The sequence below is a fragment of the Phalacrocorax aristotelis genome, chromosome 7 (genome assembly GCF_949628215.1).
Source record: "Phalacrocorax aristotelis chromosome 7, bGulAri2.1, whole genome shotgun sequence".
Taxonomy (NCBI): Eukaryota; Metazoa; Chordata; class Aves; order Suliformes; family Phalacrocoracidae; genus Phalacrocorax; species Phalacrocorax aristotelis.
This window is the reverse complement of record NC_134282.1, coordinates 43,618,118-43,636,897: the sequence shown is the minus strand read 5'-3', so window position 1 is coordinate 43,636,897 and position 18,780 is coordinate 43,618,118. Positions and strand designations below refer to the sequence as shown.

Genomic DNA, 18,780 nt, shown 5'->3' with positions numbered 1-18,780 from the left:
TTTCAGTGATCATATTGCAAGGAATTATTGCTGAAGAGAAATAGCTTAGAATTTCTGAGTATTTTTCCACATTGTACAATCTTTTTGGTCTCAGTTCTGTATTAACACTCTGCTAATGCTGGTGAATTAGATAGGTTTGTAAATCAAATGCTTCATTCTTCATTGAAAATGGTAGCATAATAAGAATTGGTCTAGGATATTCTGACTCTAAATTGCCTTCTCTCCTTCTGTGTATGTCTCTTTGGAACATTAGCACTTTGGACCACTGTCTTTCCAATATTTCTCTTGATTTGATCTTCAGAGCCAAAAGGGTGTGGCATTTTTCACTGAAGTAGGTTGTAAAACTATGGAACTTTTAAATTTAGAGGTCTGACTTGTGAATAGCAGTGTATAGTAGCAACTGAATAACATGCTGCCCCAGGCAGTCATTCACTTGAGAATTTCTCATTAAACTTATTAGAATCCTTCACTTTGCTGATCCTTACTGTGCATTTTATATAAATATTTTCTTGATCAGCCTCTTATACAGCACACAGTCATTTCTCATTTTTTTTTCAGGAAACTACATTTCCCTCCAATAAAAATGGCCTTGGAGCTAAACATATGGTTATAATAAAAAAGAATATTATTTTTTAGAATTAAGTGCCATGTAAAATCCAAGTCTTAATCCTCAGTCTGAAAAAGTACCCTCTTATTACAGCATTAATAATTTACTGATATTAAAAATGGGAAAAAAGGGTGGAATGACTGTTTACAAAATATAATTGTTTCCAAGCAGTAAGAAAATTAATGATTTAATAGTTTAGAGCTAAACTTTTACAACTACTTTCCCTACAGCTCAGATGGAGGATATTTCTAGTATTTATATCCTTTGTGCCAATATCACTAGAATAAATGATGTTTTCAAGCCTGCAGGCTTTTAGAATCTAGCTTCAAAATAGCAAAAGTAAGTGTAAAATGCTGCTAATTAACCTTTCCACAGCAAAATGAGATACATCCATTTAGTGATGCAAAACTTGCCAAATTTAGAGTTTCAGTGCCTACAGCTATTTTGATGACTTGGAAAATTCCACATAGGACCAGAGCCTCCTGTCTCTCCAAATTCTTCCGTAATGCAAAAAAAAGTCTTTAAATATATTAATTCGTTCTTTGATATTTGTTACTATGCTATTTTGTGTTTTCATCTAGGAAAGAGCTGGTGTTTTCATGTCTTGCCCCAGCATCATTGCTGATTAAATTTCCTTCCCCCTTTCCTGGGTAGAATTAGTGATCATGTATGACATAAAATTAGTCTTGTCATTTCTATGGAAGAGTTTTTCTTCTGTTTTTCTAAGGAAAACAGGAGTGCATATTCAGATACCTATTCTGTGTGTAAGAAATCGAATAATTCATTATCTGAATTGTGTTCTGAAGAACTTCCATTCCAGGTGCATTTCATGTCTATTTCATGTTATCATCTGTATAGGCTGGCTGCCAAGATGGCATAAATATAACATGGCACTGTGTACAGGACTTATTCAGTTAAAGGGGGCAAAAATACATCTCAGGTGTTAGCTCAAGGTCTAGCTGATTTGTTCTGTGTATTGCACTGCCTCCAGCTGTTGCTGTGGCAGCTTTTCTGGTCCCTGAAACAGGCTTGACAAAAGGTATAGCAGAGCCGTATTCTGGGGAGAAACTGAATCTAAGAACTACCTTCCTGTTCTTTAAGGATAATTTAGTGTTATATGTAGTTGACAAACATTACTAAAAGCTATTATTAAATGCTCATAAAATGATCATAATTGCATTCTCAGTGCTGAAAACTGTATTATCAGTTTAAATATAAGTAAAATGCATTTTCAATGCTGAAAATGTTCCCAGATGTAGCTAATAACTGAATTACTTAAAATACCTAAGTGGTAAGAAAGTGGATGCATAAGAAAGAATGTGGCTGCAGTATTCCAGAGCTTGAATGTATACTTAGGAGCCTCTGGCATAGGAGCAAGTAGTTTTAAGTGGTTTGAAATTTTGGACAGGAAAATTTTGTTTAAGAGAGCATTTAATTAATAAACACTGCAATCCCTATTGCAAAAGAGAGACATCTTTTCCCACTGTAAGTAGCCGTGTAAAATGTAGGGCAAACACTACCCAATTGAATACATTTTAGTGCAATTTCCAAATCAGACCTGCTTCTTGGTGCAGGAATAGTTGAAGCCAGACATCTAAATATATCAATTACGGTGTCTATGAGAACACAAGCAGGCAGTACACAATTCCTTTTGAGGTACAAAATGTAAGACGCTGCTAAGAAAATCATACTAACCCCTTGCTGCACCACAGAGTGGGAGTTGATAGAAACCATCTGGCTCACCCTTTCTGCCTTCAAAACACTACTGGACATATATTTATACGATATGGTCTCTCAAATTATTCTGGTTTGCTGCCGACAAATAATTTAGATTTAGTTGAGCTTTCAAAGTCTCTATTTGACCAAATGCTGAAATATAAACTAATAGAAGGGGAAAATAAAAAAAACCTCAAAATAAAAAACAATCTAAAAATTTATTCCAATTCTGATAAATAAATTAGGATTTTTGTACCTGATATTTCTCCTGTCTTGCTCAGTATATGGATCAAAATGTGTGTCAATTATCCAACGATCTTTTCTTTTTTCAAAGACCTTAATAATCCCTTGTTTTAATTTTGCCTAATGTCATTAATTTACTTCATTACACACTGGTTTTACCAGTCTAAAAATTTTGTCTAAGATGAAAGCCTCATTTTAGGGAAATCAATGGAATATTTGCCATTGCAAACAGGCAGCACTTTGAAACCTCTCTTTGATTATATGATCAGATAGTTATAAATGTGTTACTGTCATCCAGTTAATCTTTAGTTGTCTTCTAGCTTTACAATTCCACATGAAAACTGAGAAGAACAGCAGCATCAGCAGCAGTGGAGAAAATTGTTCCTCTGATTTGGGACCAATTGCTATTACCAGACCAAATATACAATGGGAGCTGTAGCCATATTTCCCTTTTATTTTGTATTTATTTGTGTGATTTTTAATCTGCCTGTTTAAATTCAGCTGAACTATCCAGTTTGAAAACTGGGGGGCGGGGGGGGGAGTGTCAGTTTTGTCTTCAAATGCTAGGATGTAGAGGAAGTAAGGTGTTAACGATTTTGAGTTTGATGATAGAGATATTAATGGACACACTTAGGTTTTGCCCATGTGCATAATATCAGGAAGTCAGTGAGAAAACTATTGCAACTAGTGTCATGTAAATATCAGCTATCAGCTATCAGTCATAGCTAAAATGTAAAAAGTCATGGAATAACGATAACAGTACTGAGCAGTTAACAGAGCATAGGATTTGCCAAATTATATGAAAAGTTTCTTTAAACATTTTTATTAACCTTAACACATTTTTATTATGTGTTATTGGTTTGTACACAACCGAGTTTCCCATTGCTTTTGTTCTAATCTTTATATCCCATGTGTGAATCAGTGCAGTTATGTTTATTTCAATTAAATTGTAATTGTTTATATCAGCTAAAGATATATAGAGTGGACCTATAAAGGGAAACTATGAAGGTAGAAAGTTGTCTTGGGTTGTTATCCACTGTTCCTTTGCATTATCACCAATAACCCCACCTACAGGCTAGTTTAAAAGGAAGATTTTCATACATATCTAATGCTGCTTAACTCCACCTTTAGTTACTGAAACATTCCTAAAAACCTAGCCCTTAGTGACTTATAAGATAATGTCTCTTGAAAAGGTTCTTTAAAGATTTTGCCCTAAACCCATTAAATTAAATTTAAAAACATTAGTAAAATAAGATGCCATAACAGTCATCTCTTAGTTAACCAGAGGAAAGTATTGTAAATGTGATAGAAACTACTCCACTTTCTTTACCAACTAAGGAAAATTTCCTGTGACCCTGAACGGCATAAGGAAGGATGCAAGCTCTCCTGTGCCTGCAGTAGTCAGTTTTCTTGTCTCTCAGAGCACACAGGCACTACTATATCACTATATGGTGACTGTTTATAATAAAGTTATCTGTGACTAGTCTGTTAAAAGATTTAGTATCTTAAATTCAGATCCATCCTGGCAGCCATATTTTTCTATTGGCAGAATTTCAAATTTCCATCTCTGACAATAATCAAACAACCTGTTTGATAGACTACAGTTCAGTGCACTGGCATAAGCAAAAAGACATACTTTTGCTCTTGAGACAAATGGAAGATTTCATACCACTCAGGCATTTGATAACAGCTTCAGGCAGGGGCCTTTGGGAATGCTTCACTCTTCAATTTCTCTGCTATAATTCACATAATTCTTATTTTGCTTTTATATGTATTGGTGTCATGAATTTTTGATGAGCTCCATAGAAGTAATACATAAGCAATCTGTAGCTGAATATATGAACCCCTTTAAAATCTGGAAAACAGCTGGTCTATGATTTGTAGATGTTTGAAAACATGCATTTCAGCTAATGAGCTTAAACAAGGACCTTGTTCAAGCAGGGAAGAGTAAAATATTCTCTGTAAGGAAGCAGAGGACATGGTAGAGATGTCTTCCATAGGTTCATAGAGCTACAAAAACCCCTGTTCTTGGTAAAGAATTTGCTGTGCTTTTCATTCTGACTGAAATGGATATTCCAAGACTTTAAAGGGGTGAAGAAACCTGTCTTTGCATAAAATATTTGTGACTTCAGCTGTATTGCAACAAGGAGCTAGAGAAAAAGTGCCAAAGTTGAGAAGATGATTTGGTTTTACCACACAAAACTAAACAAAGTGCTTCTTCTGTTCTTAACTTGGTCTTTTTGTGCCACCTTGATTCCTCCATGACTATCAATGTATTCTTGATTCATATATGAATGCAAAAGTTATATGGGAGAAAAAAATTTACAGAAATAGATTATATTTCTACTTTTAAATATATATTCAGTATAAATAATGCAGTCAGTTTCTACTCATTACAGAATGTAGATCTGTGGTTTTAATATAGCTCATAAAAAACTTAGAATAAGCGTTCATTTATATCTTTCATACAGAAATATAAATTTGCACATATATTTGAAAAGTAATAGCTAACGATTTTTCAAGTTGAGTATTCTAAATTTAGTATATTCTAGTGTATTGCGCTCTTAAGGCCATATCTTGAGTAGAATAAATAGAGACAGCAACATTACTCCTAGATAGATGTTGGTAAGATATAGGTAAGTCCTTCTGACTTGAAGGTCAGGAAGAGATTAATGGTGGGACAGGAATTTAATTTTTCTTTATGCCCGGTCTGTATTACCAATGTTATGAAACCGTATCTTAAAGTAAAAGCACATGGATTTGCAGAAGCAATAGTTATTATTTGGCACATTTTAAAATTAACTCCTCAAACCGTTGACAGGCATCAGTAACAAAACTTACTGGGTTCAGTGGAGCCAGGCTTTTACAAACAGCATATATTTGTCTCTTTCCTAATATGGGTCTTTCAACTCTTGAGCAAACTTTTCCTAATGAATCACAGAGTTAGATAGCTTTTCCACTAGTCAGTAACTTAACTCCTCCACAGCTGTGCAATATTCTTTACTTTCAACAGCAACTATTTAGACTATTAATGATAGTTCTGTACAGTTCATCAGCAAGTAATATGAACAGAACAGCCATATTTCGCCTGTATGCTGAAAAGAGAGCTAATGGTCTACTTCTCACGATTACTTTCTCATGTTGATTACATCTCTGTGTTGTTGAGAATGTATTTCAAATACCATGCACACAGAGAAGGAAATCTGTGTTAATCAAATAAATATGGCACAGTCTGACAGGGCTCAAATCAGACTTTTTTGTACAATACCACCTGTGAGGTAAATTGCAGCACGTGTGAGTACAATAGACGATGTATACATAATTCTTTAGGGATCCACTAAAAGATGCTAGTTTGGGATGCAGCTGTCAGATAGCTAGTAAGAGGAAAACAAAGAAAGAAATCGTCCCACTATGATGGGTCTGGAGCTGGAAAAGAGTAAACCCATAAAACAGGAGCTATAACTAGCAATTCTACTTTGCTAAGCGGAGTTCAGCTGAAAGTACCCATAACTGCATTATTGAAGTATGAAGAAGAAGACAATATAGTAAGTTGTGTTCCAAAATCTTCAATATTTACAGTGCTGTATACAGGCAGAAATATCCTGCATTTTTCTGTATCACCTACAGTGGGGTTAGGATACATTCTAGTTTTGGAATTCACATAGTTAATTGTTTGGAGAAATAAGCATGATTACTTTCATGTGCAATTTGTACAAAATAATGTTTGTTAAATATTCTCATATATGGATATGGATATCCCAAACAAAATGGTATCATAGACAGAGAAAAGTGAACAGCTAATGTGAAAAGGGAGAAGGGGAAAAAAGATTTTTGTAATGGCAGTCATGCATTTTAATTTAGACCTAGCAGGAAGAAAAAATTGTATGCCATGCGTACGGGATGATCACTTAAAAGTGATTAGGAGAAAGTCAGGAAATAGGGGTTCTGTTATTTATTTTTCTGACACAGTTGCATAACAGTGGCTACTTGCACATTTTTGAAAATATAATCTGAAGTTATTTAGAAATGTTAGGCTTAAATATTGCTTTTTGAAACTTAATGGGAAATGTCCCTTGAGTACTTGTCAGCACTTTTAGAGAATTGTCTCTGGAACATCTACAGATTGTATCTGAAAAGGACAATGTACAGGATACCTACTCATGTTTATGGAATATTATGTATTTATTTATGGAATGTTATGTACAAAGAAAAAGTGGGATTAGTATTTAGTCTTAATTTGGAAAAGATAGGTATTTATCACATTCTAAATGTTAAACAGTTCTGAATAATTTCTCCAATAATTTATCAGAATAATTATGATAAATATGTCTTCTATCCCTAAATCATTTTCTGCTTAAATGATACAGCCATTGGAACTCATCACATTCTCTTAAATAATCTGGTTGGATCAGAGCTAGGCTGTTCACCACCTTACTAAATTAGGGGGTTTATGCCTCACGTTATGAATCACCTGACAAATTCTGGGTTTGGTCTAGTTTGGTCTAATGCTAGTTTTATGATTTTGGTATAGGCCCGTTTTGCTTCCAGTGTTCCTTCTGGATGAAAGTGCCATTTCAGAAATTCTCATTAAATCATTCAGAATGTGTCCTGGAATGATATGATTAAAATAGATGAATTTGAATTCAAAACACTGGATTGCTTAGCAGAAAAAAACCTATCAGAGCATGATTTCCTTGAAAGATGTGGTAATTTTTTTTTATTTAATTTTGTTGCATGACAATTAAGTTCAGTAATATAGACTGAATTTCCCAAGTCACACAAAGATGCAGTCAGAAATGAAGGCATATTAAGTAATTTTAGTTTGTTATTTATAATCAAGTAGTCTGAGCACCAGTTTGCTGATTTGAACATTCTGATTGAAATTGTTGTACAATGATTTAAAAGGATTTTATTAACAGCTGTATTACTTTTATTGCTCAACTGAAAGGGCATTTAAAGGGACAAGTGTAAGTGGCCTAGGACTCTTGCCATTTACTTTATAATTTGAGCAGACTCTCCTAAGACTGCTCTCAAAATTCATGTAACATTTGGTTTCCTTTGAACTAATAAATATTAACTACAAACTCCAATACCAATTCACCCAAATACAAGGCTGTTACACTGTTAGTAAGGTAGGAAAATGTGCCAGACTGTTTGTTTCGATAAGAAAACTTTCTTCCTGACTGCTGAAGCAGATGCTCAGAGAGAATACTCAGCTACTCTAAAACATAGTACCAGAAACATAGGAGTGGCAGGATATAAAAGAAAGCAAGAGGCTCAAAACACCTGTGTAGCTGATTACATTAGTAAATGAGAGGAAGGAAGATCCAGTCAGTCCCTTGTAGCTGACCAGCAGTGAGAAGGGAGGGTTCCTTACGGGGGAGCAGCTCTCCATGTGTTTCCCACTGTGGTTTACTCCATGTTTCTTATGTTGTCCCTTACCTGATGAGGTAGGTGGTAGTATTTGTTTCCTGAGTGGGTGAATAGTCTTTTTGGAATCATAATTTGGACATAAAGTATAAAATAGCTTCTTTGGTTTTTTCTGACTTTTATACAGTGTTTTAGAGTGCTCTAAAGAAGAACATATTTGCCCTGGAAATTATGTACCTTTTTATTTGGTTTTGGTTTTTAGTCTTTGTTGGAAATATTGACCAGGATGTCCATGCTCAGTAAAAAAATGTAGAAAGTTCAGTTAAAGGAATGGAGTTTATGTTAATTGGAGGAATGGCTTTTTGTTACCAGTTAGTTTGAAGATAGCCTCTTGAAGTTGTAGCCAATTTAGGTTTTGATTAGTAACATTTGTAGGCAGAGTACTGTTTGAGCATTTGTCACGTTGCAGCTCATGTGTTTTCAGAGATGTGCTTAGTACATGGCATAGATACATGTATGTACTGCTAAGTACATAGATTTCTTTTTGTACTATGCTATAACATGGTATTGGTAAGATGGTTCTAAACCAATACAAGCAACAGTGCTGGGCAGGGAATTCAGTTGGATTGAATCTCACTTTGGGCACAGGTATTTGTTCCTGTCCTTATGTACAGGTAGTATTATAGTTTTCTTGTTGTAACATTGGAAAGTGATATGGTTGTGATGTCTTCAAGGCTTCTCAGGTGCAGTTTACCCACATGAGCAAACAAAGGAATGCTGCTGAGGAGGATCTTGTACTTGTCTCCCCCGCAGCAAAAATCTGTCTCTTGTTACAGGGTGGCCCTAACAAGCAAGTCTTGTTATTTGAATCATTATGTGCTGGATTTGCATAGCTAGTTCCCTAAATCCTTGTAAAATCTCACCAATAAGCACTCAGGAACTGCTTGGATTTCTCTGTATCATTTTGCACATTAATTGCCATCTATAAGCTGCATAGGCTATTCCAAAGGAAATAAAGTAACATCGTGGAATTGAAGTTCATTTTGCTGGTGGAAGTTGCACTTTCCAATTGTACTAGCTGAGCTCTCTAGGATTCAGTTATGCTTTCTATTTTACTTCAGAGTTTCTGTCAGGGAACTCAGCTCTTGTTTTCACAAGGTCTTTGCTGCAGAAGCTACACAAGCACTAGATGGAATTAGTCCATTCCCCACCCTGTGCTGCCTTCTTCCCTTGATTTAGCTAGGTCCACATTTTCTCCCAAATCCATCTGCGTAGTGGCTAGCTAGAGAGCCTGAACATTTCATGTAGATCACTCAAAGGGCAAGTCTATCATCATAATGCAATGTTTTCTCTGTGTGTTTTAGGCAAGCAGCCAGAAAACCCTTGTAGTGAGCATTTCCACACACCTGACAAGCATCTAAAACTTCACATTTGCTACTACATTGCTTACAGCTGTGCATATAAACAGCCCACAGAACTATGGCACCAGTTCACCTGGCCAGCTCTGGGACTTCAGCACAGATTCACATGTAATCTTTTCTTGATTGTGATTATTTTTTCTCCTAATATCTTCAGCTGTAGATAGTATGTATGTTAATCTGTAATAATTTCTGTCCTTAACAATCGTCAAGTTCTCTATTTAATTTTTTTTTTGCTGTAAACAGATACTTCTGATTGAAATATCAAATCCTACTTAATATTAAAAGTCACAATAAAAACTTATAAAATTAGCACAGGTCATTAATGAAAATATGCCTCTTGTTAGCAGGTCAGTTTTTTCTGTTTTGAAATACATTACCTTCTAGTTAGACATATATCAAAATTCCAAGGTATCAAAATGGCCAAGGACAAGTCTGATCAGCTTCTTTTTATAGTTTATAGCACCTCCAGGTGTCTATTAACACATTTAAAAGAAAGCAAGCCAGCTTACCAAAAGTAAGGCACGTATGCTAATAAAAGTTGAAGTACTAATGTTAGGAAATACCTTCAAAAATACCCACAGGTAATGGGGGTATTCAGAAAGTGTTTCCATGTAATCTCCAAGTAATGGAGATGAGTGGTGTTTGTTACAGCCTGCTGAGGTTATTGTGGTTATAAATAATATGCAAAGGTCATGTTTTCTGTGTTTATAGTTTTGCATGGATCTATTAATGTTTTGACTGTGCTTAAGTTTGCAAGATTGCATACTGAAAGAAAATTTCAGCATTTTTAACAGAATATCTAGACTTCTTAATAATTTCATCCTGGTTTTGAATTGTCAGATTCCCATTATAACTTTAAAAGAGCAAATGCTCTGTTGGAATAAATCAACATAGCTTTGTTGATGTTAACTGGGATTTACCTGTCTGATCATCTCATTCAGCCTGTTTAGAATATTGTAGTCTGCTGTTGATAAACTGTGCAGGTACCAGATTCATGTCATAGCAGTGTGTGAATATGGTAAAAAACAAAATTCCCATTACAATTTAATAATTTTATTCTTTGTTTCAAAAACTAAATAATAGTCAAAAAAGCGTATTGATTGCATTGGTATTTTTATTGCTTTTTTGGTGTGTTTTCATGAAGTTGTGGGCCACATCTGTGAATATCAACTTCCAACTTTTCAGCACCAATTGTACAAAGAATTTTTTCCATTTGTATAAATGATGTCATGTGTTATGAAAGTTTAAGTGTGACAGTTCAGTGCTATGATTGTTAACCTCTATTATATTATTGCCATAGGAATTTTCACTGTTAACTTTTTCTTAATAACGTTTCTAAAGTATATACACCAGAAGGCCAACTTGACCTTTCTGTCAGCTCGTATCCAGAATTAAAAATTAAATAAAGTCAAAGGTCAAAAAAGACAATTAGAATACAGTTGCCAAATATAGTCATAGACAGTTAATTATGCAATGAAAGCAGCGTGCCACCCAAGAAGAGTAACAGCCTTCATTTGCCTAAACTTATTCTGCTCTGATGAGGAAAGTGTTCCCAAGTATACTACTAGTTGATACATCTTGTAGTGTGGAACAGTGTAATAGATATGGTTTAGGATGTCTTGGTCTTCCTGAGCTTTAAGGAAGATGGAGGGGAAAACCAGCTTTGTTCCTAGAAATCTAAAAAAAAAAAAATCACTTTCAGATATTCAAACAATATAGAAGGCTGGAAGGTGTGAAGGGACATATCTGGATTTTGGTTTAGTTTTGCAAGACTTGACTGATAAGGAATTAAAATTTCTACCAAGTTCTATTTTCCTGTATGGAAAATTGCTGCTTTAAGATTAATCTGAGCTCTTTGGTTTTTTCTGTCTAGCTACTGACTTAAGTTATTTTAGTTAATATACTATTAGTCAATTAATATTCTATAATAAAATTATTTAATGTTTATCACATAATACATAATTCTTTAGTAGGTTTGGAAGTGTTTTCACTAATAATTTTTAAAGCTCTTTACACAGAGGTGAATAATTCTTTATCATAGAGGCACAGAGAGTCAGAAGAATTTTCCCAAAGTCTGTAAGCAAATTGCTTAAAAGTTTGGATTAGCCTCAAGTCTCTCGAGTCTCAGATCAGGGCCACTTCAGCACACTTTCTTCAGGATGGAGCAACAGCATGCTTAGTGATACAGTACTAAATTTTTTTGTACATTCAGAAATTGTAAACAATGGGGAAAAAAGCTGTGGGGGAGAAGGGGCTGCAATTTATCTTTTTAAATGTGTCCTGTAACTGCTTCTGTAGTTGGCTGCTAAACTTGATTGATGATTCCATAAAAATGTAACATTTATCATTTCTGATAAACCTCAATATTGAGAAATTCTGAAGAACTACCAAGTAACAGCTGAACTACGAAGGTATATCAAGGTCAAATGAATCTGTTAGAGCACAGCGTGTATGGGTTCAGCTTAGTATGAGCAGTGAAAACCATCTGATTTTAGCTCATACCCCAGTTTTGAAGCACACACAGGCAGATGTAGCCCTGTTGGTGTGTTAACTTGTGAAGCTGCTACCTCTGCCTGAGCAGTGGTTTGATTCTCCCCTTGCAGAGCTTATGCAATCACTTTGTGTTCAGAGTGAGAAGAAAGTGAGTATAAACTGCTACCATTCTGACTTTACGGATATTTTTCAGCTGGTAAATACCATGGAATAGAGAAGTTGGTGAAGATTCAGGAGGTAAATTCAAAAGTGATGAACAGTTTTAATTGTGTTTTATGGCCCCCCGTCATACTGTGTCAGTTGAGCACTGATGTGAACATTAATATGCGAGATCTGAAGAATCTTGCTGCAATGGTTTAAGACTCTACTCCCTCCTTCCTTCTCCTCACTCCCCCCAAAGGGTACTCTTATCATAAAAGTCAGTAGAAGCTGTATGACAGAAATAGCTCAGCTGCTTCTGTTGTCTGCCTCTTTCCTAAACCCCATCATCAGTGTTGATGGTGAAAAGCTGGGATCTGTAATAAGGTATAGGCATAGAGTCTCTTCTGCTGGTTGAAACTTGAGTGGTGGTATCTACAACCAGTGCTAGACAAAGCACTATAGAGGGAGCAGGAAAACCTGTTATATTTAGATATGATTAGTCAGTGTAGGAGAGAAAGTAATCCTTGGCACTGTAGACTCAATTTTGAGAGGATACACATAACTGCCATTTGAATTAAATCTCTTTCTGTTGTAATTGAGAAGACTAGCAGAGTACTAATGTGAAGCAAAAGCAGTTTCACATTAGTGAAGGTTTGTCTTCTCCTGAGGCCAATGTATTGACTGAACCAACAACCTCTTGAAAATCAAGAATGCAGTTGCAAAGGCAGACTTTCTGTCTGGTTGGAACACACGTAACCCTTAGCTGAATCTGATACGTCAATACCTGCCTTGAAATAACTGGTTTTCAGATACTGAATCTTCTGGCTTCTCTGTGTAATGTGTATTTAAGCAACAGAAATAAAATGTATACAGTGGCACAGCATACATAGTCCAATGTTTGTTTTACCCTAAGAAGCATATATAATATTCTATTGGAAGTAACTTTGATTTCTTAGCAAGTTTGAGTATTTAACCACTAAGATATGTGTAAAGTGTGTTTTGTCATCAATTAGGATTTAGGTTTGAACAAAACTGGGAGTTCATTTAATATTGCTGAAAGGTATGACTTGTTGGATTTTGATCATAATAGAAGTAGTTTTCCAAGACAAAAATTTTAATCAAGATTTCAGCCATTTTGTGCCAAGATATCACTAGACTATTTTTTAAAACTTTTTTGTTTGGCTTTATCCACTGAAAAGAAGAGGAAGTAGGCACTTTCTGGGTTTAGAGCGCACATGGAATATGATAGGATCAGACATCTTAGGATTCAGGTTCCGGGAAGGCTTTTCTAGTAACTAAGAGACCCTTTGAAGTCTTTAAAATGAGATTCCAAAGGCAACAGAGCGTGGAAAGTCCTAAAGCATCATCCAGTCGTAGTTGTAAATCCTCTTGGATAGTCAAAATAAACTCTGGGGGTTTTTTCTGCATTTTTTTCTGAACAAAATCAAATAAAATCTGGCAAAATTCATAAAAACAAATGGAATGAAAGGAGGAATAACCAGTAATAAGGAGATATTTATTTTCTATCAAAGCTAGAAAAGAGTTAACAAATTGCCATATTATCCCCAAGATCTGTTTAGTCACTCTTTTTACAATCATGAATTCAAAAAGTCTGTTCTGTGTGCCCACTTAGATTATTTTACAGGAACAAGCTACAACATTTATTTTTTTTAATAAAAAGCATGTAGTTTAGGCTTGGACAAGGCATAACTGATTGACAAAGAGGAAAAATTTTTATGAATAGTGACAGATTTTTCTGGGTGATATCATGTCTTGGCTGCTTCCTAATTCTTGCTTTAGTTTTTCAGTTTGTGACTCTCAGTTCCCACCCTGCCTTTTGGTTTTCAGAATGAAAACCAGGTGCACGGTGATTTCCTCTGCTTAGTGGAGATCACTGTCCTCTGATTTGCTTAGTTTTACTCGTGAGTTATCACCTTTATGTCCACCAGAAGGCTCTACCGCTTTCTGAAATGCGCACAGAATAATATTCTTCAGGTACTTAACAAGGTCATCACTGTTGTAAACGGGATTCAACCATTTGCTTTCACTGAAACAGCGCACATGTATTTCTTGGACTAAGCAGTTAACTTCTAATGTGTTTTGAAACAAGTGAAGGATAAACACAGATTAATTACAATTGGTGAGTGAGGATGTGGTTTGGTATTAAATTTTGTCATGGAATTTCTATCTGCATATGTTTAATACAGTGGCTTTTGAATTGAAATCTTGGGAAATTTTCGCACTTTCATTATTTTTGCTGTTACTTTCCTAGGATGTGTGTGTATATTTTATTCTTTAACTTCCTAGAGAAGTTTGAAATACAAAGACCCTCGTTCCTCACCGTCTTGGCATTCTTACATTTATAGTCTCAACTGATGAGAGAAGCTCTGTGAACTTTGGCGCTTGCCAAAGTTATGATGAAGTTATTCTACAGACATTTCTCAATGTGAAGATTGCTTTTCACATTATTCATGCTTCACAACTCATGGGCTGAAAACAAGTAGTTGACTCTTGTCTGCAAAACTGTCAATGCAGCTTCCTTTAAGAAGCTAAGTTGTGGTAGTTAAAAACATGAATTTTTTCTTGTTTTCATTTTAGTAGCATATGTTAGTATTCAAAAGGGAAAACAATTCCATTATGCAAGTGGAAAATTAGGATCAAATAAGATGATACTTCTTGGAGCAACACTTTTCATAGCCATTGATTAATTTGACTGCAACTGCTCCAGGATTCCATCCTGAGAAACAGGTCTGATTTACCATTTACTAACCTTTCAGAACTGGAAATCACAGAACAAGAATATTTGACCACCAGATTAATATATCTTTATAATGGATATGATTTTAAGATGATGCTTTTCAGAGACCCTGGTTAAAAATAGCCTGTTTAGTTTTCTAACGTTAAATGTTTTGCTTGGGGGAAGTGTATTAGTCCAGGTGGATGGATTTTGGTTGTTTCCCCCCCCGCCCCGTACCCTTAAAGAAAATATATTATTTTAGTATAGAGCCATAAACACATCTTCAGTAAGGCTTCTTACACGTTCTGTTGAATAGACAGTATTACAAAAAAGCTTTTCACAAAACTAATTTTTTGAGTTTCTCAGAAAATCCAAGTTATCAGTGTTCAGTTTTTCCAGTCCTCTTTGTCTATATTTCCCTGTTCTATTTGTCCAACAAAAGCATTTGGATATTATTTCCTAGTACACAATAGATAGAAAGAGACTTAAACTTAAGATGGTGGGAGACTTCCCACATACTTAGTTAAATTTAGTGGAGACAGTTCATCATAGCGCACATCAGTTACCAGATAAGCTGTTAAAGTATTGATTTTTTTTTTTCTCCTGATATACATTGCATTTACCAGAAAAAGAATTTAAAACTTTATTCACTGCAATATAAATGTAAGGTTTTAACAACACAAGATTTTGCCTTGCTGTAACTTGTAATAGTTAGTTACCATTGCTAAATATGCATAAAGTGTTCAGAAAACTACAAGAAAATGGACTGCCTTTAGCTCAAGATAATCTGATAGTCTCTAATGGTTTCAATACAGAAAGTTTCAGGGTGTCATTAGTGTGTTTCAGCAGCTTGGGATCCTGCAGAGAACTGAGAACCTTTACTAATTAACATTATTTCAAAATCAGGTAACAAAGTTTTTACTCAAACAGCATGGAATTAAGTACAAACGTATATAATTATTCAGTTCTATGTGCTGTCATAATCCCTTTAAAGTGTTTGTAAATAGTAACAGGAAAAAATCTGTACAATGGCTATTCACTTTTTTGAAAAAATTTAGAAGAAACTATTTCAACAGTCAGTAACAGTTTCCCCAGTGAATCTTATGGGAGTAACACTTCACTTCAAAACTAGCCCTATGGATCTCTATTGTAGCAATGTCCTCCTGGAATTCAATGGGTGTCTTCTTGAATGTGGACCAAATAATTGGTTTGGCTGCTGGCCATGTGTTGTCTTTCAGAGGAATATGGTTGTTCACTATGCTATGTAATAGTGTAGGAAGAAAGGAGACATATGGAAACAAATTTTAAAAGAAACAGTAACATTAGTGAATGAAGTTTTAACCACACAAGTTGCCAAGCACTTAATGTAGCCAAGAAGTAAAGAAATAAATTATGAAGCCCACTAACCAGGTGCTTAGCATGTAAAAGTGCTGTTCTTATAGAAAATAAGCAGTCAACTTCAGTTGAAAGCTGAATCACACTAACAGTTCTTGAAGTTTTATTTACTGATTTATTTTGCTGCTGCTGTTATAAAAAGCACAATAATCTGTACAACCTCCATTAAAACTGTATTTAATAGCATCCTTCATAATATGGTTGTCCTTTTGAGATGACTATAAACACTAGACCAGCATGTCTCTGGCCCCTTTTCCTTATAATTTTGGTTTGAAATAGGCAATATAATCCTATGTGTTTTTCTGTTGTGTCTTAATAAAGTGATGTATTTTCAAGTAGATATAATTTCTCTAAATAATATATTTGTAATAACATGAAGACCAAAGTGGCAAAAATAGTGACCATAAAATTGATGTCTTCAAGTGTAAATGGAAGATATATAGGTATTTGTGTGAAAAATACAGATTAGTACAACAATTATTTTGCTAGTTCAAAAATTGTATTTGGTACAGCTTTTCAAAAATATTATATATCCATTCTCTCTAGATGAGTCATGTTTTTGGAAGAAAGGGGAGAGAATATTTTTTCAGCGTCATGATCATTGTAATAATGAACTGCAGAAGCTATAATAGATTTTGTTCCTGGCTTGGCAAACTATCTGAAAGATTTTGCAAGAGAGTTTACATAATTCTTTCCATTGAACTTTCTAGTATTGCATATGTTTTAATTGTTAACTCAAACACACTAAAGTTTTAGGTAGTTTGTGGAGTATATAAATGTGCTTTAATGCTTCATAAGTATTTTATGAGCAGAGTTTGTGTTTATACATTTTCATACTTACAACCTTAATTCACTTGTTAAAATAGGCTCTCTGTTTGCTAATAGTTACCAGCTGTAACTAATACATTAGCAGATCTACAATGTAGTATTTAAAATGACGCATTTCAAAATCAATAACAAATGTCCTGCTGTAGGATTAATTGGAAAACTTGTCTTATAAAATGGTCAGTACACTATACAAAATTCTTTTGAAATTACTATAAATCAAGCAATAGGAAACAATGATGCGCAAATTCCTAAACACGTAGAAATAGGAAGAGCAAAAATATTACTTACTGTAGTTGTTGTTTGCTTCTCGTGTCCCTTTTACTTTGCCTCGCTTATCAATCCTCATATACCACTGAGTTCGACAGAAAAGTCTTCTCACTCTTACATCCCCCCCTTCCATATAATCATAGCTTCTGGTATGTCGCTCAGGGCTGGAACAGTTCACATTTGTAGCCATTTGCTCTGGAGTCATGTCATTGCAAGCTAAAGATATAGTGCCCATTAGAAAGATAATGTAAAAGTATGATCTGTAGAGCAAAATTGGCAGGATCCATGTCAGTATCCATTTGTGCATTATAGTGCAGTGTTCTGGGTGTTCATGAAAAACATAATGAAAACTAAATCTCAAGTAGGCTGTTGCTCTTAGGTCACCGACCTGCCTTCTGTCTTTACGAGTTACAGATTCATTTAAATGAGACTGTTCCCTCTTCTAGAATTCTGATTGTTATTCCTTAATAGTTAATGGCGAAATAGAAGAGCTTCTTAAATATCTCTTCAGTCAGAATATCCTTTAAAGACACAAGTTATAAAAACCTTTGTTGTCGTGACCTTCTGTACTACTTGAATTTGCTGCTTTCACTGAAAGTAAAAGATCTGTGAGAAAAGGTGCATGTATAAGTCTTTATGCTCAATTGGTAACAAACGTGCAAGGATACATTATGCTACTGAAAAGCACTATACATAAATGTATGATATGCTAAGCTGACTTTTAAAAATATACAAATGTATATACAATAGATCTCTCTCACACAACTCTCTACATAAACAGACATTTAACATGATTGTAAGCATCGTTTTCTCTTTAGTTTTAAGTCCTTCCAAAAACCCCTTATTGATTCAGTTGTACTACTTTCTCATATATGGTAAAATTCTGCTGATTACTTCATACTTACATATTCACTGCTAGCACAATCTATCAAATAACTTTCCTCTAGTTCAACTTTCAAAACAGACCTCATTGTCTTAGCCCTGCATATTTATTCCTACCCTTTTCAGTTTGTTAATAGAAATAGTTTTCGTAATGCTTTTTTTAGCATCTAGCATATACAAATGAAGATAAAAGTTATTAGCTATTAAAAACTGTTGAATGTCCTTGTAAAGGACAGATAACTTACTTGTTTCTGTTGATAAGAGCTGGATACCCAAGTATTCCATTTCTGTTGTCTGCTTTTTGCAACATGAGACACTCTACTGTAGCTACAAGCTTTCTCAGCTCAGAAAGACTCCACCAGAATTATAATTGTTTCCATAAATCAACACGCTGGAGAGATGGTGTATATGTGCTTATGCGTGCGCGTGCATGTGTGTTGAGCCTGTTGTTCAGTCCTTTTTGATAAATACCTTTGCTGACCTCACTTGGAAGCAATTAGATTTTAACCAGTCAGCTGTCAGTTGAGCACACGAACAAAAATAAAAGGAGACTTGCATTGTATCGTGTCCAATGGTCATCAGAGGGAGCTATGTACATGGTTTATACTTTAAATCTCCAAGAATGTACTTTCTAAAAACATATATTCCGTGGTGCATGGACAGAATTGCTTCGCATGCTA

At 34.8% G+C, this 18,780-nt stretch overlaps 1 protein-coding gene across 2 annotated transcripts in view; it reads right to left on the bottom strand.

Annotated features, from left to right (window-relative positions):
- Positions 1-18,578, bottom strand: part of FGF7 (fibroblast growth factor 7) — a 31,059-nt gene extending 12,481 nt beyond the window's left edge. Inside the window, exons 1-2 of one of the 2 annotated variants that reach the window (XM_075100430.1) lie at positions 18,346-18,578; positions 17,240-17,434 (exon numbers count right to left, since the gene is read on the bottom strand). In XM_075100430.1, coding sequence (XP_074956531.1) covers positions 17,240-17,434; positions 18,346-18,385 — 235 coding nt within the window. In that variant the 5' untranslated portion in view covers positions 18,386-18,578. Of the gene's footprint in view, positions 1-17,239; positions 17,780-18,345 lie in introns of those variants that run through there. The other variant, XM_075100429.1, reaches the window with a different exon arrangement.
- Positions 18,579-18,780: the final 202 nt, after the last annotated feature.